The following is a 24,240-nucleotide window of genomic DNA, read 5'->3' on the forward strand; positions in this document are numbered from 1 at the left end:
AGAGAAGCTTATAGTTTTGCTTTTTTATGTAACTGCTATAATTTACCTTGAAAGAATGTTGATGCCTAAGTGAGGTATGGTTTGAGCCTCTGCCCCCTAATCTGTGGTATTTACTTGTCCCATCTGCATTTACAGTGTGTCTCTGTGTCTCTGTGTCTGTTTCATTTCCCAGTGGTCTTGTAGTAATGCTTAGGTCTAGTTTGGAGGCTGCTTTTGTTCAGATTTAATTTGTTTTTTTCCTATGGCTTTACCACATTTGTCCTGCTTTTTATAATTTTGTAGATAGGTCTTAGAAGTCAAGTGATGTAACTCTTCCCACCGTATATCTTCAAAATTTATTTTGGTTATTGTAAGTTCTTTGCTACTTTTTAGACTCAGGCTGTCAGTTTCTAGGAAAACTGGCTAGGTTTTTTATTGGAACTGGATTGTCTGTACATCAATTTGTGACAAATTCCCATTGTACTAAGTCTTCTGATCCACGCCTGTGTTTAGGTTTGTCTCTAGTATGCTTTTCAGATAACTTTGTTCAGATTTATTTAGAAGTATTTTATTTTGATACCGTTGTTAATTCTTTATTTTGAAGTTGTTCAGTGCTAATGTATATAATGCCCAATTAAGTTTTCTGTATTAACTTTGCTATGCTCGTTTTACTAGTTCAGTTATTCTGATGGACTTAACATAATTTTCCATGTACATAGTATGCCGGCTGTGAGTACAGAGAGACTAGGTTTTTTTTCCCTTAAAATATATATGCATTATGTTCTCTTCCACCCTTGCTTTTATTGTTCTGGCTAGGACTAGAAGAATGTTAAATTGGCAAGAACAAACATTCTTGTCTTGTTCCAGTCTTAGAAAGAAATATTAAGTATTTTCTGTTAATTGTTTTGTGAGATTAAATTCTCATCATAGTTTATGCAGTTTTTTGTTGTGAGTGGGTTGTCATTGAGTTGTGGTGTAGCTTGTCTGTGTATGCTGTTAATATGCTGAATTACATAAAGTTGAATTTTGGTACTGGGTGTGGTAGCACATAGGTAAGCCCTGAACAATTGTGCTACATCCTCAGGCTCACCTTTGTTTATCTGAAAATATTTTACCTTCTTTTTGAAAGACTTTGTTGGTTGTAGCCTGTTTTCATTTAGCACATTGGAAATAGCTTTCCCCATGACTGGTTTTGGCTTGAATGACAAAGTGGCTGTCCCTGAGTTCTTTCTTCTGGTATTTTGAGTTTTTCTCTGTCAATGATCTAGCTTTCAAGATTTTCTTCAGTTTCTGACAGTCTTGCTGTTTGAATATTTAGATTACTTTCAAAAGAACCAAATGCAGAATTTTAGGTTATTATTTATCCAGCTATTTGAGCACATTTTCCTTCTCTCTTGGAGCACCAATCTCTTGTGTATTAGGTCTTTGGCATTACACCATTCCCTGTGTTGATGAGGCTCTGTTCATCTATCTGTCTTTTGTAATTTTTTTTTTTCTCTTTCTCATTTTGGGTGATGTGCCTTTGTCATAAATTCCATCCCTTTCTCCGCCTCTTTCTTCTGTGTAGTACTGGGATTGCTATGAGAGCTTTACTGAATGTTAAACAACACTTCTACCATTATATGTGTGAGCACATGCATGCTGCATGTATAGCAATATCTTTATTTTTCATATGAAAGAAAAAATGAGGTATTTTACTCTTTTGTCTCCCATTAGTTTTCTTTGTTCTTTGCTTGCCCTTTCAGTCCTCTTCCACATAGACCCCCCCCTTCTACTTTGCCATACATGGATATGTATATATGTATTTATTAATATTACATTATGTTGTAAATATATAGAGAAACATTTATTCAGCTCTAAGTCCTTTATTTGAGGGAAAAATGATTTTTTTAAAGTCTCTTATTTTGATTAATGTGATTTCTGGATCTATCCTTTTTTTTTTTTATAACTGACATAATTTCATTTTTGCCTATACTCCACCACCCTCTTTCTTTATTCACCCCCCCTGTTATGCTGTTTTTATGCCCCTCTCAAACCCTTTCTTCCCAACACTTCTCCCTCACACTTTCATGTCTTTTTTGTTTATGGCCCAGTACCTTTAATTACTAGGTTCTATAATTCATTTAGATTTAAGAAGGGAGATTTTTAACAATTCAAGTAGTTATGAATTATAATTGATATTGATAATTTTTTATTTTTAGGTTAAGTGCTATATATGGAGGTACCTACATGTTGAATAAACCAATTGAAGAAATCATTGTGCAAAATGGAAAAGTGGTTGGTGTAAAGTCTGAAGGAGAGGTAACTATTCTTGTGAATAAAGTGTACTGTCTGCTAAATACTTTAATGTGGTGTGGATATTAATATTACATCCTGGGGACAAACATACCCACATCCATCTTCCCTCCCTCCCCTCCCTCCCTCCCTCCCTCCCTCCCTCTTTCTCCATCTCATGTTGTTTAAAGTTATTATAGTTATTTTGCGTGATGCTCTTATGAGAACTGGTGTGCAAAACAGCTATCCTTAAGACCTTGTCTTCAGGTCTTTGGTAATACAAATTGGATGAAGTGCTGGATTAAGTAGTAATTCTGTTTTGTTTGTTTTTTGAGAAATTGCTATACTGTGACAACAGCCATATTATGTTTCATTGTCATGAGGAGTGCACATATTCTGCTATCACTTTCTGTTTTGGTAATAGCCTAATAGGGGTCTTGTGGTTTTGATTTGCATATCACTGGTGCTTGGTGATGTGGTACTTAGCCATTTGTAAAGCTTTGGAGAAATTTCTGTTTAAATTCTTTACAGACTCCCTTTTTTAAAAAAATCAATCAATCTGTCTGTCAATCTATTTTTTTTGAGACAGGGTTTCTCTGTGTAACCTGGCTGTCCTAGAACTTGCTCTGTAGACTAGGCTGGCTTCGAATTCAGAGATCTACCTGCCTCTGCCTCCCGTGTGCTGCCACTGCCATTTTTTTTTTAAATCAGGTCTTTTTTAAATTGTTGAATTCTAGCAGTTCTTGATATAATTTGGATATTAATTCCTTATTAGATATATTTCTTCTCATTGTTTCCTTTTGCTTTAAAAGTTTAATACCTACTGATACAAATTTTAACTTTTCTTGAAGTCCACTTTGTGAGTGGGTTAAAACAAGTTATTACAATAAATGAAGCTTACTCCTTATATTTGCATCCTTAAGAATTTTTGTATCTCAGGTCTCAATCTCTTATGTATGGTTTTAGATTTTTTTCTTTCTTTCTTTTTTTTTTTTTTTGGTAGATGGATAGTTTTTACCAGCACAATGGCTTGTTCTGTGTTTTTTGTTTGTTTGTTTTGTTCAAATTAGGAACAAGCTTGCTTCACGTGTCATTCCTTTTTCCCTCCCCTCTCCCTAAGCCCCCACTAGCATCCTCCCCCTCCCCCCTCTTTTCCCCAGGGAGGGTAGGGCCCTCCACAGGGCTCCCCAAAGTCCACCACATCTCCTGGGCTGGGCCTAGGCCCTCCCCCATGTGTCCAGGCTGAGAGAGCATCCCTTCATGTGGGATGGGCTCTCAACGTCCCTTCTCACACCAGGGAAAAATGCTGATCCACTACCAGGGGCCCCATAGAGTACCCAGGCCTCCTCGTTGACATCCATGTTCAGGGGTCTGGATCAGTCTCGTGCTGGCCTCCCAGACAGCAGTCTGGGGTCGATGTGCTCCCCCTTGTTCAAGCCAGCTGTTTCTATGGGATTCACCAGCCTGGTCCCGACCCCTTTGTTCTTCATTCCTCCCTTTCTGCAACTGGGTTCCAGAGTTCAGTTCAGTGTATATCTGTGGGTGTCTGCCTCTGCTTCCATCAGCGACTGGATGAGGGCTCTAGGAAGGCATATAAAGTAGTCATCCATCTCATTATAGGGGAAGGGCATTTAGGTTAGCTTTTCCACCATTGCCTAGATTATCAGTTGGTGTCATCCTTGTAGATCTCTGGAAATCTCCCTAGTGCCAGATCTCTCCTCGGACCTATAATGACTACCTCTGTTATGGTATCTCTCATCCTGGTCTCCTCTATTCTTCCCCCGACTCAACCTTTCTGCTCCTCCATTTCCTCCTCTCCCCTCCTCTCATTCTGGCAGCTCCCTCTCCCCTACCCTCATGCTCCCAATTAGCTCAGGAGATCCTGTCCCTTCCCATTCTCCGGGGTCCATGCATTTTTCTCTTACAGTCCTTTTGAGTCTCAATCAGGTAACCCTCATTGACCTAAACTATATAGAACAGGTTGGCCTCAAACTTGTGATCCTACCTCTGTGCCTGAGTGCTAAGATTACAGTTGTGCTCCACAAATGTTTAAGATTTTCCTTATCCTATAATTGGTTTTATCAAAAATCACTTGAAAGTGTGAAAATTTATTTCTGGCTTCTTTTGTGTTCCTTTGGCCTGTCTGTCTGTGCTAGTACCAGGTACCATTCTGTATTGAGTGCTGTAGTTTTTAGTGGAGTCCTCCATCTGTATTCTGTTCTCAGTTGTTTAAGTTATTAATGAATGCAGTTTTTAAGATTCAATATTACATTTAAGATTGACTTAGAGAGCTTAACCTTCTAATACATGAATGTGGGATATACAATGATGTTCCTGTGTCTTCTGTATAATGTCCCTTTAAATGTTTTGTTATAGATTGCTCGCTGTAAGCAGCTCATCTGCGACCCCAGCTATGTAAAAGATCGGGTTGAAAAAGTGGGCCAGGTAATCAGAGTGATCTGTATCCTTAGCCACCCTATCAAGAACACCAATGATGCCAATTCCTGCCAGATCATCATTCCACAGAACCAAGTCAACCGGAAGTCAGGTGAGTTTTGGAGAGCAACCAGTAAGAGTAGAATTATGTGAGATTCCTTAGTGTTCCCACCCACATTCTTGGCTTTACTCAATACTAAAGACTAGCAGCAGTGCACTGAAGTGGTGTTAGCCTGGTATTCATTGCCTCAGACCTCAGCTTCATGTCTAGAATGAATGACTCCATGGATGAATACTTGCAGGCTTCATACTTATTAGTTCAACTGACATCACTGTGTTTAAACTGATTGTGTCATTGTGGTTTTAATGATTGTTTTAGCAACGTGCTAGAAAAAGTGCTCATTTCTGTGATTTAAGTCAGGATTTGGTCTAAAATTTCAATTCCAATTTTGATTTAACCAGTGATTTTCAACTGTGTATTTTGGCTAGAAGCCCCACATCTCCGATTTCACTCAGCAGTTTTCAGTATTGTGTGTCGTGTCGTGCCCCCCCCCCAATAAGAAACCACACCACAGAACATTTTCACTGTAACAAAAAGATAGACACAGTTTTGGTTTTTTGAGACAAGATTTCTCTGTAGAGCCTTGGCCAACCTGAAACTCACTCTGTAGACCAGGCTGGCCTTGAACTCAGAGATCTGCCTGCCTCTGCCTCCCAAGTGCTGGGATTAAAGGTATGTGCCATAACTGTGCTGCAATAGACACATTTTGAGTGATTCCCAAGCAGATTTGTAGACCTGTGAAAAACTTAAAAATTCTAAAAATTATTTCTACATTTGAAACTATATTTAGAATAGTGGTTAGTTACAGAAATCTGTATTAATTTTCCAATAGTAAATGAGGAAATCGGTACTTAATAAAGCCTCTTAGGTATTCAAAACCTTTCCAAAAGTAGCAGAAAATCCCTTAAATTTTTTGTTAGTTTTGAGACAGAGTCTCACTGTCTGGCTTTGAACTGGCCATATAGACTAACATCCAGCTATTCAGAGTTTTTATATTTGGTCTTAGCCAAATCTAAAATTTGGTCTGGGGCAGAATTCATCTCCAGGTTTAGCAGTTCAGTCACATACATCCTCCTCAGTCTCTTGAGGTCTTAGTGAGTTTTTCCATGGGAAAACCACCCTGTCAGAGATAAGTTTTGGCTCATGTTTTCAATGTAGTCAGCTACTTGAGGGCAAGGCAGAGTATTATGACAATGGGAGTATGTGGCAGGGTATTCTGCTTACCTCATAGGAACTAGGAAGGCAGACAGCAAGCAAGAAGGGTCTTGGGCATAAGATGATACACTTCCCAGACAATGTCCATAGTGACCTATTTCTTCCTGCTAGGATGGTTCTCAACCTGTGGGTTGCAATCCTTTTGGGGATTGATCAGCCCTTTCACAGGGATCACAAATCAGATATCCTGAAAATCAGATGTTTACATTTATGATTCATAACTAGTAAAACTATAGTTATGGAGTAGCAGGGAAAATAATTTTATATGCACACGTTTAATCCCAACACTCTGGAGGCAGAGGCAGTCAGATCTCTGAGTTCAAGGCCAGCCTAGTCTACAAAACAAGTTCCAGGATAGTCAGGACTGTTACAAAGAGAAAACCCTGTCTCAGAAAACAAAAACAAAAACCCTCAAAAACAAACCAAAACATAGTAAATAATAATCGTGAAATTTATGGTTGGAGGTCACCACAGTAAGAGCAACTGTGTTAAAGGGTCATAGCATGAGAAGGCTGAGAATCACTGTGCTAGATCCTATTTCCTAACAGCCCATTCAGCCCTGAATTCATCAGTGGATTGATGAGACTGGCACTCTTCCTGATCCATTCATCTGTTAAGGCCACCACCAGCAGAGAACCAATTCTTCAGTGTATGAATCTATTTTGAGTGATATTTTATATCCAAACCATAATGTGGTTATGAGAAATTTCAGTTAGTAAATATTTGTAACTTAGTTTATCTACATACATAACAAGTTTAGACAGCATTGCCTGTTTCAAGTAATTTTAATTTGTAATGAAGTGAAACCATATTTGAGTGCACAAACTTCAGGTGTATGGTGTTATTTGCTTCCAGATATCTATGTTTGCATGATCTCCTTTGCACACAATGTGGCAGCACAGGGCAAATATATTGCCATTGTTAGTACAACCGTGGAGACCAAGGAACCAGAGAAGGAAATCAGACCAGCTTTGGAGCTCTTGGAACCAATTGAACAGAAGTGAGTATTGTGCTCATTCATGTCAACTGAAACTGAGGTGTTGGGCAATTCTGAGAATAAGATAGGCTAGCCATTGGCTGCTGTGAATCCTTAGAATGCCTCACCCCGTTAGTCTTCTGCTTTTGGCTCAGAAATTAAGGCAAAGCAGTGATGCTAATTTGTTTCTCTCCATATAGATTTGTCAGCATCAGTGACCTCTTTGTACCTAAAGATTTGGGAACAGAGAGCCAGGTGAGTGTGATGATCTGAAAAATGTTACTAGTCATTGTTGGGGAGTATTTCTAAGTAGACTGAAGTCTCTATAATTCTTAATTCCAGATCTTTATTTCCCGTGCCTATGATGCAACCACTCACTTTGAGACAACCTGTGATGACATTAAAGATATCTATAAGAGAATGACAGGATCTGAGTTTGACTTTGAAGAAATGAAGCGCAAGAAGAATGACATTTATGGAGAAGACTAACAGCAGTACATATTATGTAATTAGGACAAACTTAAAATTTGGCAAATAATGTATATTATATGAAATCAATATTGCAAGCCCGCTTTTATGATCAAAATGGAGATTGAAGAGTGCTATACCAGTAAATACTCCTTCCCTTCACTTTTCTAATATCATGTATTAACTTGTTTTCATGGAATGGCTAGTCAGAATTGGTTGTTTCTGTTTAGTTTAACCAGACTGCCTTTTTTTTTTTTTTTTAAGTGAAGGAGCTGTTCTAAACAAATATATCGATAGAGAACTTGATACAGTACTTGTATCTTTTAATCAGTGTAGCCTTTGCGATTGTGTTGCCTCTGCTCAAGAGCTAGATCTATACAATTTGTGCCATCCTGATATTGGGACTCTAAATTGAATCCTTTGGTTTGGGAAAACATTCAAAGTTTTCTCTATTTTGTTATGTCAAGTATTAAAGCAGGGCTCAAATAGCAGCCACATATTTTGTTTATGTGGGTGTAAACTTCTAGCCAAATTTTAGACTTAGGGAGTTGTTTGGAGGAAGCCAGTATTGGTATTTTAACCTATTACAATTGCTGAGAAGGGGAAAGGAACCATATGGTAAGCAGGTAGAAATTATAGAAGCACCTTTTATCCCAGGTATGGCTTCTTCAATGGACCAAGCTGCAATGCAGTATTGATTTGACAGAGCCTTGATTTCAATGATGTCTGTCTCAAAATGGCTCCAAATGATTTCTGTACTGCAAAATAAAGCCAAACTCTGGAAAGCACTGTCCTCTATATTGTCTGCCCATGTTCTGCTTGTGAAGACAACACAACTGCCGTACTGCCTTCAGGAGAGCTAACCTAATAGATTTGGATGGGAGCCATTTCTGGCTTTATACATTTTACTATAGTTACAAGGCTCATTGTAGTGGGATTCTTATTAAAAGCATCCTGGTGAGTGGCTTTGCACACAGACTGAATCACAGCACAAACAACTGCATTTTAATTGTCTTTATTAAAAAAAAAAAACCCAACCCCAAACTAGGTATAAAAGCCTTTGTTCCAAATAGACAGTATACAAATGTTTTTTTGAGTGTATGTATTTTTAAAGACTTAAGAAAGTTCTAATTATCATAAATAATTTCTTCCCCAGGTTGATTTTTGTAGTGCAGCATAAAAAAAAAAAACCCTAGTAAGTGGAAAAGTGTATAAATTTGTCATTTACGGAAAAATGTTTCTTTGTAGTGTTTCTTATGCAACAACAAACAAAACCACTACAGATTATACTTTTTTACAATGCTGTAAAACCCCGAAACATGCACTTCATAAGCCTCTGACCACACACAGAAACAGCTATTTGTTAAAATACTTTTACTTCAGCTACATAAACATGTGACGGTCTCAATTTTAATAGTAAGCTTAATGGTTTTGAAGGCATTATGTTTAGAAGTAAAATAAACATTGGAACCCAGAGCTATTGGCATCTATGGTCCATGATGAAATATGACATTCTAACAAAGTATGAAAATGAAACATGGATTTTTTAGATAAGGATTGATTGTGTGTATCTGAAGTTTTTCAGACACAGGAAAATACTAATATATTGTTGGTGTCCTCCATTTCTAGTTTCAACTCCAAATGTAGCTTAATTACCTGTAGGAACACAAAATTAAGACAGAAATAACCAAGAAATATAACCAAAGTGTATTCCATTTGAATCTAAAGAGTAGTCTTTGAACAGTTTTCTTTCCCTCGGTGGTAGTGTCTGCTGCCAGTAATTCCAGCTTACACGGGAGTTTTACAAAATGTTCTTACCAATAGCTACTCCTAAATGGAGCTGCTATCTTTTGTATATTTTCAGTGAAGTAGTTTACATTTGTAACAAGAATTCCATTATTTTCAAAGACTTCTGTGGATACTGTAGGCTTGTCTATGAAGAAAAAAGAAAAAAAAACAAACTTGTCAGTTAGCTAGCATTTCCCATTTTTTTTTTTTTTTCCAAGGTAGCAGAATTCATTAGAATGAGAAGAAAAACTAAGACACATGGAAGCAGCATGAGGGAGGGAAGGGACAGTAATGGACAACAGTACTAGCTTCAGTAACCAGGCAGCCCAGCTAAGGCTCACAGAAAATTTGGGAAAAGTAGAAAAATGTACTTGTAGGATCTGGTAATATTAATTAGAAGACTATTAACTAGAGAAACTCATTACTCCTTGGCAAGCATCCTCAGGACTGTCAAAACACATGCTGCACTACCTACCAGCTATGGATAAAAGCCACATATATCTAAGGAATTCAGTAACTACTTAAGAACGGTATTTCTAGAGCTGTCCTATTTTAGCATTAATGAAGATTAAATTTACCTGTTAGGAAGACAGCAAACCTGGCACTGATATGTTGAACTTGCAGGTTTAGCAAGCATTTCAAATTTTCAGCTTTTGTTGGTGATGGAGAGTCACAGTTGTGATAATGAAGCAATTCAATGATATTTACACTCTGATATGATTTCAGAATTAAGTTCTTTTTATGTGCAATTGAATCTACCCTGGAAAATAGAAAGAAATGTTAGTAGCTTTTCTTGCTTTCATTAAAAAGAAAGATTTTAAATTATCTATGTGAAAGAAAGTGCATGTTAGTGCAGGTGCCCTAAGAGTCCAGAAGAGGGTGTCTGATCCCCTGGATCTATAGAGGCAATTGTAAGCCACCTAATATAGGTGCTGGGAACTGAACTTGGGTCATCTCTTAAGTACCAAGCCATCTCTCTAGCTCTCTTGACTTTCATTTTAATTTGTTGTTAAAACACTTGGTCAAGCTGGGCAGTGGTGGTGCACGCCTTTAATTCCAGCACTCAGGAGGCAGAGGCAGGCGGATCTCTGTAAGTTCGAGAATAGCCTGGTCTACAGAGCGAGTTCCAGGACAACTTCCAAAGCAACACAGAGAAACCCTGTCTTGAAAAACCCAAAAATAAATAAATAAATAAATAAATAAATAAATAAGTAAATAAATAAATAAATGAGCAAGCAACAACAACAAAAAATTCCACTGCTGTGGACGTGGTACAGTCAGTAAAGTACCTGCTGGGTAAGCATGAGGACTTTAGTTTAGACCCCCAGCATCTATATAAAAAGCCAGGTGTGGTGGCACACATCTGTAAGGCCAGCACTGGGGATGAGGACAAGCTCACTGGCCAACCAACTGGCCTAGTCCAATTGATGAGTTCCAGATTCAGTGAGACCTTCTCTTAAAAAATAAGCTGGGGGGCTGGAGAGATGGCTCAGAGGTTAAGAGCACCAACTGCTCTTCCAAGGGTCCTGAGTTCAATTCCCAGCAATCACATGGTGGCTCTCAACCATCCGTTATGAGATCTGGTGCCCTCTTCTGGTGTGCAGATATTGTACACATAATAAATAAATAAAATCTTAAAAAAAAAAAAATAAGGTGGACAGTGATAGAAGACACTTGACATAGATTGCCAGGCTCCTCCACACAAGTGTGCAAACTGCATAAATACATACATATTCCACATACACGAATCACTGCTTTAACTTAATATGCATGGCTGGTTGATATACATGGGAGGCCTGCACTTTTCTGAAGAAAAAGGAGGGGGAGAATGTTGAGAGGGGAGGAAATGGGAGGAGAGGAGGGAAGGGAAACTGACTGGGCTGCAAAAAAATTAATGAATTAAAACAATCACTGCTTTAGATTTAAGGTGACTTGTCTGCTATTTAAATCCAATACCCTGGCAACTCAAAATATGAGTATCAAAAAAGGGAAGCTCACACTTTACCATATTTCTGCATATGGCAGCAGAGCCTGACTTAACTGTGGATGTTTTTAAGCCTGGCTCAAAATGTTGCTGTAAATACATCTTTCACCGAATGCCCTACTATTAAAAAAAAAAACAAAAACAAAAAAACCCAAAGCTAACCAGCAGACCTAAATCTTATGAAGGTGATATCTATTCTGACACTATTCTGCCTGTGGCGCTTGAGCTACAACTAGTCTAAAGCACATGGGAAACTGGGACTAGAGTGTTGGCACCTTTCTCCACATGTACCTACCTGACATCTTCCTTGAGTTTTTTATTTTCTCTGTAGTGAAGCAGCCACTTCCATCTTCCATTTTCATTTAGTTTTTCCAGGATTGTGACAATTTCCTTCAGTTGAACTGCAGATTAAGTTCAGCAAAGAGATGTGTCTTAGTTTTTGTTGTTAGTGCAAAGTCTATTAGTTGTAATTTATGAATGAATAGACCCAATGTCTCCACCTCTTCCATGTCTGGCCAATGTCCAGTCTCATACACGTATAACCTGTGACTCCTCAAACCACTTCTACCTAGTCATACTATAATGGGAAATTCTGTAGGTGCAAAAGCATGATGGTCACCTGCAGCTCAAGTTCTGAATCTGCCACATGACAGAACAGAAGCAGGAGCTCCGTGCAGTAGAAAAGTTACATAAATATTTTTATTAAACTAGTTTCAATGAAGAATTTATGCTGATGAAGGTACACCAATTCAGAAATGATGTTCAGATTGATCTAATGTGATCAGAGTTAAGGCAGGTTTAGATTATACTGTAACACACACACAAAAGCCTGATATCAAAAGTAAATTCTACATTAGAGTGTTAAAGGTATTAACCAAGATGACTTTTGGAAGCCATTTTTTCAAGAAGATTTTTGTTAAGAAGGATGAAGGATATTAGGTCTTTTGCCATCAGAAACAGAACTGATTCTCAAGAAAACAAAACCCTAAAATGTTGCTTACTTGCCAAGTGTTAAAAATGATTACAGTAAAAGCATTTAGTACAGCAACTGGCACAAAGTAAGCCCTCAATATATGGTAACTGATTTCTTTTTGATGAAACTGTTTGTGTCACTGGGTAGGGAGAAATTGATCTGACTAGATTTCAAAGTTAAAGACCAACCTAATGTTAAACTTTCTAGTATGTTATCATCTGATACCACAAAGCCGCCTGAGCGAAAGAGTTCTTGGTAGGTATCATTCAGAATGTCTTCAGGGCTGTCCACCCCAGCAAAGATGACACTGGGGAGATGCTTTAGTTTCAGCAGAGAAGGAATCTGTTAGACATAAAAGGACTTACATGAAGAAAGGTATATGTAGGCACATTTAACATTCTCATAGGTTTCAAAGACCATGAGCAGCTGAAAATACCTTCAACTTTGCCATACATAAAGTGAAGTTCTCACCTTATTATGGTTAGCCATTAGCTCATCAAAATTCATTAAAAAGAAGACTCCAGAAATTGTTCATGAAAGAAGAACATGTCTGAAGTTCAGGGACTTATAGTTTTAAGTCACACAAACTCATTCTGTTTCCAGCACACCTGCTGATGCCAACACCTCTGAGATCATGTCACTATCTTGTATCTACAAGTTGCTCCTTGGGACAAGCAACTAGCAGGTAAATATAAGCCCCCTTTAAAGCATGATTTTCTTACTAGACATCAAGTAATAAAGATTTGTTAAAGTGAGAATATTTAGCACTGGCTCACATGTTTTTCATAATTCCCCCTCAGTTAACATGGTAACAACCTAACTTACAGACAGACCCCTGGGTGACTCTAGAGTATGCCACACTATATCCTCTCCACAGTATCTTCCCACTAAAGGCCCAATGGAAATATATGGCAGCTATTTCCTTACACAGAATGCACAGAATAGCAGGGATGGGTCACAATACTACAGAACAATTTTGGAGCCTAGAATATATTTCTTTTTACTGTGAGATTCCAAACTTACTTGATGCAAATGTGACATTATGTCTTCATTTTTGATGATAACTAATAGTGTCTCATTCTCCCCTTGAAAAGCTTGACAGAAATCCAGAAGTTCAATTTCTGAATGGCCTCCTTTCTTTAGAATGCTCTGAAAGATTTAAAAATAGGTATTACTAAAAAAGGATACTAGTACAGAACTTTTTTTTTTCTTTTTTGGTTTTTCAAGACAGGGTTTCTCTGTGTCTTATAACCCTGCCTGTCCTGGAATGCACTATGTAAACCAGGCTTGGCCTCAAATTCACAGAAATGCAGCTGCCTCTGCTTCTCAAGTACTGGGGGATTCAAGGTATATGCCACCATGCCTGGGTACAACTATTTTTATATTAAAAACAAGCCACCAGCCAGGCGTGGTGGTGCATCCATTGTTGACACTTGGGAGACTGAGGAAGGATCCTAAGTTCTAGGTGAGTCTCAGCTACTTAGCAACACATCTCAATACGAAACAAACAAAAGCATTTAACAATACATCAAAAAAGCAAATTCTATTTAATAGGCAACATAAATAGCGTCTGGTCTTATTACTAAATAAATACACACATATTACTATGAACTGAATTTGTTTTATTTTTAGTTATAAAATTATTAGTGTATATATATGAAAGTGGGCGCACACACACATGCCATGGAGGTCAGGGAGTAACTTTCAGGATTTAGTTCTTTCCTACTATGTGGGTCCTGGATATCAAACTCAGGTTGTCAGGCTTGGTGGCAGGTGTCTTCTCCTACTAGACCCATCTCAACAGCCCAAGAAGTTTATTTTAAAGATAAAGCAGTTTATATCTACAAAATATCAAAGGATGATTGAAAACAAATTCCAAACCAATTCACATATATGAAGTTTCACTTTCAAGGAAGTGAGACAAGACAGGGTTGCTGAGTGTTTACATAATGCCATTACTTTTAATATACAGCTGGAACTTTAGCAACATACTAGTGCATTCCTTTATCACTAATGGGAACCAATTGGAAAAGTTAATTGTTCCTTGATGGTCCACATCTGAATAAAAGGGTAACAAACTGCATGTTTCTAAGGAACTGCCCATTCAAACTTTACCTCAGAGTGGCTCCTTGTGAAGCTTCATTGAGAAGAAATGTACATTATGAAAGAACTTCCTCAATCCCAACTCTCTTGTGAGTCTGTTTTTTTGTTGTTGTTTTGTTTGTTTGTTTGTTTGTTTGTTCGTTTCTTGAGAGAGAATTTTTCTGTGCAGCCCTGGCTGTCCTGGAACTCACTCAGTAGACCAGGTTGGCCTTGAACTCAAGAGAGATCCACCTGCCTGTGCCTGCCAAGTCCTAGGATTAAAGGCGTGCATCACCTCTTCACTAAGGATTACAGCTTGCCACTGTCCATCCCAGTCAGAACATTCACTGTCTTTATAACGCATTACTTTGTCTGCCTCGAATCCCCAAACACCTACACTTTTGACTATTTCCTTATCACTCAAAAGGGACAGCATAATTTTTGAAGAATGTTTTTTTGGAAAATGTCAACTGAAATACTTAAGATTGAACTGTCACTGTTTGCAGATCCTCCTCATCTTACAAGCAGGTCTGCATCCCATCACTAAAGAATAGTTCAGGACTTACCAGAATTTCTCAGGATATGTTTCCAAGACTTAAAAACACTGTGCTGTTTTTTTTTGTTTTCTTGAGACAGGATCTTACTCTGTAGCTTGGCTGGCTTTACACCTTCTCTGACTCTCCCATCTCAGCCATTTAAGTGATGGGACTACAGGTGTCAGTTACCACACCCAACCAACATTGTGTCCTTGAATGCATATTATTCTTAACTTTATTTTAGTATGTGTTCAATTAAAAATTGTACCTTTGGCTGGGCAGTGGTGGTGCACACCTTTAATCCCAGCACTCGGGAGGCAGACGTAGGCAGATCTCTGTGAGTTCGAGGCTAGCCTGGTCCACAAGAGCTAGTTCCAGGATAGGTTCCAAAGCTGCACAGGGAAACCCTGTCTCGAAAAAAACCCAAAATAAATAAATAAACAAATAAATAAAATAAAAAAGTGTACCTCTGTACAAACATGTACTTTTTATTATAAGCAGTGGCCACATAGTGAAGTACTGTCAATATTTTCAATACATTCACTGTAGAAACAAGACAGTTATGAGCCACGGTATGGGTGCTAGGAACCAATTCCGGACCTCTGTAAGAATAGTAGGTATTCTTAACTGCTGGGCCATCCCTCCAATCCCTGCTCTTTACTTTTTAAAAATATTATGAGTCTTTCCAGTGACCACAGGATGAAGTCTAAATATGATAATGTATTTATAGTGAGCCCTTTCCTAGCATGGCTCTTTAATGTCTCCAAACTCTTGACAATATACTCTATGTTCAGTGGTGCTGACCAAGCTCCCCCAACACCCCACTACACACTTGTCCCTTCTGTTCCCTGTGTCCCATACCTTGTCTTTTGTCACCCCACATGCCACATCTTAGGGTATGTTTCCAAGTGCCACATCTCTGTGGCACTAAGCCCATTGTATGCTGTGTCGAATTAGTACAAACATTACTTTTCACAAAAATGTTATATGGTAGACATGCCTTTATAAGTTATCATTACCTATTTTCCTTTTGCTCAATGACAGACATTTTGGTATATGATTTTTGTGTATGCAAGAACGAGGGGCCAGAGTTGACATCAAATATCTTCTGTTGATCTTCACCGTTTTGAGATAGGGTCTCTCATTAAACCTAGAGCTACCCTATTCAGCTAGAATGGCTGACCAGCAAGCCCCAGGGATTTGCCAACTTTTGTCTCCCCAGTGTTGGATTAGAGGCCACCTGCATAGCTTTTTTTATCCTGCTTGTATGTCTTGTATGGCTATCACTTTACTGACTGAGTCATCTCCCCAGCCCTGGAATACAGTTTTTCTAAAAAAAAAAAAAAAAAAAAAAAAAAAAAAAAAAAAGTAGTCATTAAAAACACATGTAATCATGTGAAAGCCTGACTTGGGGGAGACCAGTATTTGTCGTGATTCACCATTAGCTTTTCATTTTTGTCCTCTTGGAATTTATGTTCCATTTGAGTTACTGATAACACCTGCCATGTAGCATACAGACAAAAACTGAAGATTAATACCTATTATATCCTATACCATTTCTTTTTAAGCACAAACTTTTAAGTTTATTATTTCTAAAATTAGAATATAATAAAGTATAAGAGTAAGCTGGTACTTTACCTTTGTTCTTAAAAAGAATGACTTATCTTCTGTCTCAACGAGGTAGAACCAGAAAGGGCTCTTACAAGCCTCCCTCATAACTCCTTTTAGTTTGATATGCAGAGTGGCACACAAGTCTGTGATCACATCTTTGTAGGATACCGACTGTCTTGGCTGACATGTCTCCTGGGACACAGCTTCTGCAGAAGCTACACTTAATTCTTTCTCTTGGGAAACAATTTGGTCGCTGTTCATCATAACCTTATTAAACTCGGCATATTCATTTAGAATAAGTGAAATATCATTTCTACCTTCTTTCAAAGTACTGTTGTATTTAAGTTTATTGAGGTGGACTGGAACAGTATGACTTCTTTCAGAATTTTTAAGATTTCTACTTTGACTACATTGCTCCCTCCAAAAAAAGGAAGAGCTGTCTAGATTGCTGGGTGAGTGGCTTCTTCGGCGATGGCTCTGCTGCCTTGTGTCTGAGTGTCCAACTGTCACCAGAATGGGGCTTCTGCTCTTAGCTGGAAGACGTAGAAGGGAGGCATCAGCTGTTTGTGTTGAAGGGTGTGTTCTAACTGAAATTTGGATAAGTGACTCCTCAGAGAAACTGCTGGTGTTAGGGGAAGCCTGCTGAGAATCCACCTTCTTTACTATTTGTTTTAGCTTATGATCAAAACGCAAGTACTCCAGATCTAAAGTATTCTGAGTGAGGTCATCTGCAACATGCCAAGTGCTAGTCCAGGAGCTAAGAAGGCCACAGTTTGCAGTGAAATTCCGATGCCTCTTTAGGCTATGCAATGTTCTTGTGGTATCTCTGGACTCTTTTGATATAGTAAAGTTAGCATAAGTCCTGGGGATACCATGGGAATCTGGGATCTGGACATAGCGTGGCATGCACTTATTTGTTGAGATAGGACACAGTTCTGTGTCCCAGCTTCTGCATGGAATGTGTGTTTCCAGCTCTGAAATTTTGTTGGAGTATACCCAAGTGTTATTATCACTGATGTTTAAGCCTGTGAAAGAGTCATTGCTATCTTTTACAGCATCTTTTTGGTTTGCATGACAACCTCTCAAAGTACACAAATTCTCCGAGTCTAATTTGCAGTTTCTACAATCGAGAGAATCCTGATCGGTGTCTTCAGAAAGTGGTCCATAGCACATGGAGGCATTTACACTTATCTCTGTATTCCTGCTCAGTGTTTCAGAATCTGCCTTGGTTTTATGTCCCATATTAGGGTTTTCACTGACAATATGTTCTTTGTAGACACCACAAACAGAGTTAACAGATTCTGTGACAAAGGAAGCAGAAGGCTCTTCATTGATACTTTTACTGATGTCTGCTGTATTTTGGGAAGAATGAGCATTTTGGGGGGAAATGCCATCATTCAAGGGTTTTTCTTCTTCACATTTTGATGTGTCCTGCAGCACATGAATTGTTTTTTGCTCACCTTTTGTCGATGTGGAGTTAGAGTGAAGGCCAATAGCACTGAGATCCATCCTTTCTTCATGTAATTCAGTTCCTACATTCTGAAGTAAGCTAGATGTTTGTATTTCCTGTGTTTGAAACCCTGGCTCTACACTTACTGGTTTTGTAAAATAGGTGCACTGAGCATGGTCAGAGGAAGAAACAAAGTTTGAGATTTCTGGGTGCATGTTTGCCGGTACAACATCAGTTTTGTCAATGGAGGCAGAGTTCACTGACCCAGCCTGCTTATTAGTATCACCCTCTGTTTTCAAATCACTGTCACAGATATTTTTATTCTTTTTAGAGCTGGTCTCTTTTAATGACATGTCCACTATTGCATTTACAGTGGTTACAGAAACCAATGTGTCTGCCAAAGACTTATTTTCAACAACTTTTCTGGGACTACATGAGGGTACAATGGACTCCAAGGCAAAAGGTTTTATGTCTAAATTTCTGTTCTCCATACAAACTGCCTGCAATGGGTTTCCTGATTCTATCAATTTTTCAAGAGGCTTGAAGTTACCTCTGTATTTGGGGGGCGAGGTAGACTTGCTTAATTCTGTATCATAGCACTGCACCTTTTCTGAGAAAGATAAATTCTCATTGTGCTCACTTGGGACACTGAACTCAGTTATCTCACCAGGCACAGTTACTCTGCCTTCTATTCCTGCATTATTTAGTATCTGTGGCATTTCAGCTGAGATCTGCACTTGTACTTGAGGTAACTTATCTTGTCCCATTGAAGGCTTAGGACCAACAAAAGAATTTCCCTTTTCTGGTATGGTTAAATCTCCTGACTTAATCTGGGAGAAATTGCTACTTTTCTCAGACTCTGCACCATGAGGCTTTAAACAACACGGAGATGGTTGTGTTTCTTCTGTTTGTACTATGGGATCAGGACTAGAAGCTGGTGATACTTCTTCTATTAGAGGACCAAAGGGAAAGCCTGAGGGAACATTAATTTCCTCTGTAACCTCAGGGGAACAATTTTCTTTAGAAAGTATTAATGTACCTGGTTTCAGATCACTACTTTGTGTCTCTTTTAATGGTTCTCTGGGTTCCACAGGAAACACTGACATAAAGCTAGCTGAACTTATTTCTTCGTTTTTTATGTGGCTCACCTGTGCTTCTGGTTCAACCATTTCTTCAGTTCTACTCTGTAGTCCTAAATTTGATATTGGGGCCCTCTGCAATTGTTTAATTTCACCTGCTGCCATTTCTTCCCTGGAGCTTGGATGTGGTGACACTGTTAGAGTTAGGTCAATATCAGAATCTTCCCCTGACAACTTCCTGCTCACCTCTTCCTTATTCATAGACAAATCGGTTTGTTTGGGAAATAGTGAATTAAATGTTTGCAAAGCCTTTTCCTGGTTTAAACTACTCTTGTCATTATTCCTTACTTCTGAAGAGTCATCTGATACATTACTTATTGCTGGAATACAGTTAAGGGACTGCTTCTTTCCCAGGGTAGCAGAGGTTGGTGATGACGCTTTAACTTGTGATGGCTCTAGAACCTCATCTAAAGACATGCGGAAGCCATTCTGAGTCTGCAGAAAGGAATCTTGTGGGCATTTTGTTTTGTCATTGGCTAATGAATAACTAGAACTTTTAACTAATGGCAGTGCCTCTGTTATCAATCCTTCATCTGCTGATGTTGGAGGAGGAATCTCTTTCTGTAATGGACCCAGGCTTTCAGGAGGTGTTTTCTTTTTTAGGGAGGAGGCAGAAAGGCACTTACTCGCTTTATATTCTGAAATGGCAAGAGAAGGAATGTCCCTAGGGCATTCTGTTTGTGCCTTTTCCAGTGTAGACAGCGAATACTGAATACTCAAGGCAGAGGATACTTGTTTAACCAGCTCGGTATTAAAGCCTGTAGGTTTGTCAGCTGTATTTACTTCCTTATGTATTGGTATATAGGCAGTTTTTTCAAAAGCAAGAGTAACGGGCTCCAGGTTAATCATCATATATTCTACATCATCATCTGTCCTTTCCACAGAGGGTGTATAGTTGTTATTGACTGGGCTGCTATGATGGATAACATCCTGTACAGCACCTGTTTTTTTCAGCAGTGATGGATGCAAAGTATCATCTTTGTTCTCAAGGTTGCCGACCACAGACTTCTGACACATCATTGACTCACTCCTGGCTCCTTCATAAGTTGTGGTCAAGGTGGCTTGCGTGACAGAGTCATTACAAGAAACCATCTTTGTGCTCTGGAGGGTTTTATCTTCACTGGGAATACAAGATCCATTACTTTGGGCACTTGTAACACCAGAAAGTCCCACATTAGAAGTCTCAGGTATACATGGTAATTCTTGCTTGTCTTTACCTCCAGTTACCTGAAATGACAAAAATTAAAACAAAACAAAAAAAGTTAAACAGATTGAGGAAATTTACATATATGAAAAAACATATGGGTTGTTTTTAGTTTGTTTTTTATTTTCTTAATCTATAAGAAATTATCATATGGTAGGATAAGAAAACCCACCAAATTAGGTTTTTTTTTTTTTTTTTTTTTTGGTGGTACATAGCACTGAACTTAGGCCCCTCTGCATATTAGATGAGCATCCTTCCTCTTAGCTATACCCCATCTCACTGTTTTTCTCCTTTAAAAATATTCACAGATGAGGATGAGGTTTGTGTGTATGTATGTGGGGAGGGGTGTGGCGGCACATGCCTGTAATTCTAGCACTCAGAAGGCTGAATCAGAAAAAAATTGAGTTCAAGGCCCCTGGCTATAAAGGAAGGCCTGTATCTTGTTCAATGAAGAAGGTAGACAAAACCCACCTATGGACAATACACAGGAACACTTTATGGAAATTATATTTGGGGCATTAAAATCCTTTACATAGCAGGAAGATCCATTTTTTTCCCTAAATAATATCTTGTTTTGAGTATGTTTACATATAAAATAAAAACTTGTCAACAAATTAATACCAGCATTTATAATAGTACCTCACCTCATTATTACAAGAATAGGTGAAATTCTGGCTTCCTGAAGTATCCAGGTGACACTCTCCTGTAAACATTTCTTTCTGTTCATTCTGTACACAGAGTTCCAAGTCTCTGGTGGTTGGTGGACTAATAAAAGGAAGCACGCAGTTAGGCCCAGGAAAGGTCATATTGGTGGCATGTCCTTCATATGCTTCCTTAGTCTCCAACAGGTGGTCTATAGAATATCTTTCCACACTGGAAAACTCCTCAATTTCACTTTGGTCAAAAGATTCTACAGACCTATTTATGCATACGTATTTTGCTGGGTTTCTGTGTTCTACCACCTTTCGAGGTGACCCCATGATTTTGTTCTTTTTGCTGTAGAACAGAGCTACCCACATATGAAGTAAAAGCTTCACATCTTCCATATTTTCAGGCAAATCAGTGTTCCAGGGTCTGAGATGTTAAAGAGCACACAAAACATAATTGAAATGTTATTTATCATAATTATCATAAACAATTTAGTTATCACAATAAGTTCCTCTATGAACAATTATTTTTGTGTTCACTTTAAAACATTACATATATGAAACAATAAGAGTTGATTTAACAAATGATTATGAAGTATAACCCATTCATTTTAAAGAGAAGAAAACCAACAATCACAACAGTTCAAATCACAAAACATACAGAAAAGTTCAATCTTCTGACTCCTAGCCTACTAGCATTTGTTTTTCATACCACACAAACTCACTCTGGAGACAGCCTGATGATTGTGGGATTAATGGTTCTATCAACTACCCAAATTCTTATCACTTTAGTTTGGTTGAGAATTGTTAATTCATTTAGTTTTCTTTCTCCTTTTTTGAGACAGGGTTTCTCTGAGTAACAGTCCTGGCTGTCTGGAACTTGCTTTGTAGTTAGTTTTCACTTTTGTCTCTTATAATAGTTGGAAAAGTATGATGATTAGAATATTCTTTGAGCAATGCAGCAAAATCTATACTATTTTCAGATTACAGTTCTAGATAGACACAAAACAATTCTGTCCTTTGGCAAAAAGACAACAGACAGCTCAAGTAGGCTGAATTGGAGTTAGGCTACAATTGTCATACTAACTAGGATATCAACTAACTCTGTGTATGTTAACCCATGCAAGGAAAGAAATCTGGTAGTATGGAATGTCATTTAGTAAATATGAAACGATTCACAAATAGCTGAATGTCATTCCATGCTGTTAATTCTTCTTGATAATAATGGCTACCACTTATAGTGGGCCAGTCACTGTAGCAAAAGCTCAGGATGTAGCTTCTGTTAAACCTATACTTAAAAACCTCTCCAGACTGTAATCTACCACAGACACCTAAAATTTGTTAAGAGATGTAGACCCAGAATGCGCCAGAATCTGCAGCCCAATGAAATTCCTAATACAATAAACTTGAGAATCACTGCCTAGAAGCACATACTTATTCCAAGTCACAACAAGCTTAACTACAAAAGCTATTAGTTTAAGCTCCAAAACAATATAGTGCTAATAAGTCACTTTTTTTTTAAATAACTTACTTTTGTTTCATTTGCATTGGTATTTTGCCTGCATAGCTGCCTGTGTGACAGTGTGAAATCTTGGGAGTTGGAGAGAGTTGTCAGCTGCCATTTGTGTGTTGGGAATTGAACCCAAGTACTTTGGAAGAACAGTCAGTGTTCTTAACTGCTGAGCCATCTCTCCAGGCCCCTTGTTTTAGTATTTTTAAACAGAGTTTCTTTTTGTAGTCCTGGCTGTCCTGAAACTCAATCTGTAGACCACAGAGATCTGCCTGCCACTGCCTCCTGAGTGCTGTGATTAAAGGTGTATGCCAGATTCATGAATCATTTTTTAAAACCTATTTATTATATATGCAGTGTTCTGCTTGCATACAAGCCTGCAAGCCAGAAGAGGGCACTAGATCTCATTACAGATGGCTGTGAGCCACCATGTGCTGGGAAGTGAACTCAGGACCTTTGGAAGAGCAGGCAGTGCTCTTAACCACTGACCCATCTCTCCAGCTTTCCATGAATCCTTAAGGAAGACTTACAGAACCATTCATTCACTTAAAATCACTCCCATCAATTTGATGAACAAGCAATGCAAATGAAAATCCATATTTTTACAAGTTCTCCATGTGATCATTAATGGTGGCAAAATATGTCATTTTCATTAAACACACACTTGGTATTATGGCTTTACAATGTTTGTTCCTTCCCCAAAGTCAGGCACGAGTCTCCCATCTTACCATACAGAGCTCAACAAAAAGCTGTATCCCTCCTACTTACCCATGTAATGCTCTCACAACAGTTTTTTCCAGTGAGTTGCTGGTATATTTGCTATCTAAGTTGAATGCATATTCTCCTTCACATTTGAAAGTAATCTTAAAGGAGCCATCACAACTAAGAACAGTATGAGAGCAAAAAACATCTTTGATACTGGAAGATACAAAGAGACTTTTTCGCTTAGTCAATGAATCTTCAGAACGCTTTTGTAGAGGGGAGGTATTCTGTAGATGCCGAAATGGCATGACCTTTCCTATGGGCGTTCCAGCTTCGGGACCTTTTGCCCCATTCTTTGCAAAAGCAGGGCTTGGTAACTTCCTCTGATGCAGATGTTTCTTGGACTGCTCAGCAAGGAGCAAGGCATAGGAATGTTCCACAGCAACAGAGTTCTGACTTGCATCTGAGGATTCTCGGGCTTCCTCAGCGGGTGCTGGTTGGGCTATAGCAAGAGGCTGAGCACAAGGTACCATGTTTTCTTCTTGGCTAAAAGGTAAGTCTAACTTTGAGTCAATCTTCTCATCAGAGGATGGTTTAGGCAGTAATATACCTTTTTGATTTTTAACTCCCCTATGATATTCATGGTCAGTGGTGCCATGCAATGAATTTTCTTTAGAGAGTAAAACATTGTTTTGTGGCAATTCAGGGAAGCAGGGAACGGTCCTAAGCTCAGAAGATGGTATGGAAGAAGCAGCAGAGCTTAATGCCAGGTCAGCTAACATATTTAAAGCCTGGGAATCACAGTTGACAATTGAGTTTTCAGGAAAACCTTTAGGAATCACTGTGATACTTTCTTGTTGAGCTGTACTTAGGTTAGTTCCATCTATTTGACCATTTGATGAAATTTCTGATTGAAGATGTAAAGCAATGTCTTTTTCGGCTTCATAATAAAAAACAAAAAGGACAGTTATAATATTTTTTCTTAGAATAAATTGCATATTCCTATGCTTAACTGAAAATTAATAGTCAATAGCAGAGTTACAAAAAGAGGGTGGGAAAAATAAAACCCAGAGTCCTGCCTTCAGTGTGCTTACCTTCTAGTTAAGGCATAATTTAGAAACATGAAATACGTGTTATATAGTTTGCTAACACACTTTCTAAGAAATCATTTCCCAAGAAACAATTAAGTTAAAATTAGAGATGTT

General features: G+C 38.4%; 2 protein-coding genes across 4 annotated transcripts in view; one reads left to right on the top strand and one right to left on the bottom strand.

The window, feature by feature from the left end:
* Nucleotides 1–8,197, top strand: part of Gdi2 (GDP dissociation inhibitor 2) — a 27,289-nt gene extending 19,092 nt beyond the window's left edge. Inside the window, exons 7-11 of the mRNA XM_027405112.2 lie at nt 2,181–2,280; nt 4,630–4,801; nt 6,821–6,965; nt 7,142–7,196; nt 7,284–8,197. Coding sequence (XP_027260913.1) covers nt 2,181–2,280; nt 4,630–4,801; nt 6,821–6,965; nt 7,142–7,196; nt 7,284–7,430 — 619 coding nt within the window. The 3' untranslated portion in view covers nt 7,431–8,197. The remainder of the gene's footprint in view (nt 1–2,180; nt 2,281–4,629; nt 4,802–6,820; nt 6,966–7,141; nt 7,197–7,283) is intronic.
* Nucleotides 7,655–24,240, bottom strand: part of Tasor2 (transcription activation suppressor family member 2) — a 38,190-nt gene continuing 21,604 nt past the window's right edge. For 2 of the 3 annotated variants that reach the window (XM_035442843.1, XM_027405111.2), the window contains exons 12-19: nt 23,102–23,975; nt 20,821–21,250; nt 16,411–20,199; nt 13,178–13,303; nt 12,343–12,496; nt 11,477–11,582; nt 9,776–9,957; nt 7,655–9,342 (exon numbers count right to left, since the gene is read on the bottom strand). In XM_035442843.1, the coding sequence (XP_035298734.1) occupies nt 9,224–9,342; nt 9,776–9,957; nt 11,477–11,582; nt 12,343–12,496; nt 13,178–13,303; nt 16,411–20,199; nt 20,821–21,250; nt 23,102–23,975 (5,780 nt within the window). In that variant the 3' untranslated portion in view covers nt 7,655–9,223. The remainder of the gene's footprint in view (nt 9,343–9,775; nt 9,958–11,476; nt 11,583–12,342; nt 12,497–13,177; nt 13,304–16,410; nt 20,200–20,820; nt 21,251–23,101; nt 23,976–24,240) is intronic. The other variant, XM_035442844.1, reaches the window with a different exon arrangement.

Source organism: Cricetulus griseus, chromosome 3 (assembly GCF_003668045.3).
Source record: "Cricetulus griseus strain 17A/GY chromosome 3, alternate assembly CriGri-PICRH-1.0, whole genome shotgun sequence".
Taxonomy (NCBI): domain Eukaryota; kingdom Metazoa; phylum Chordata; class Mammalia; order Rodentia; family Cricetidae; genus Cricetulus; species Cricetulus griseus.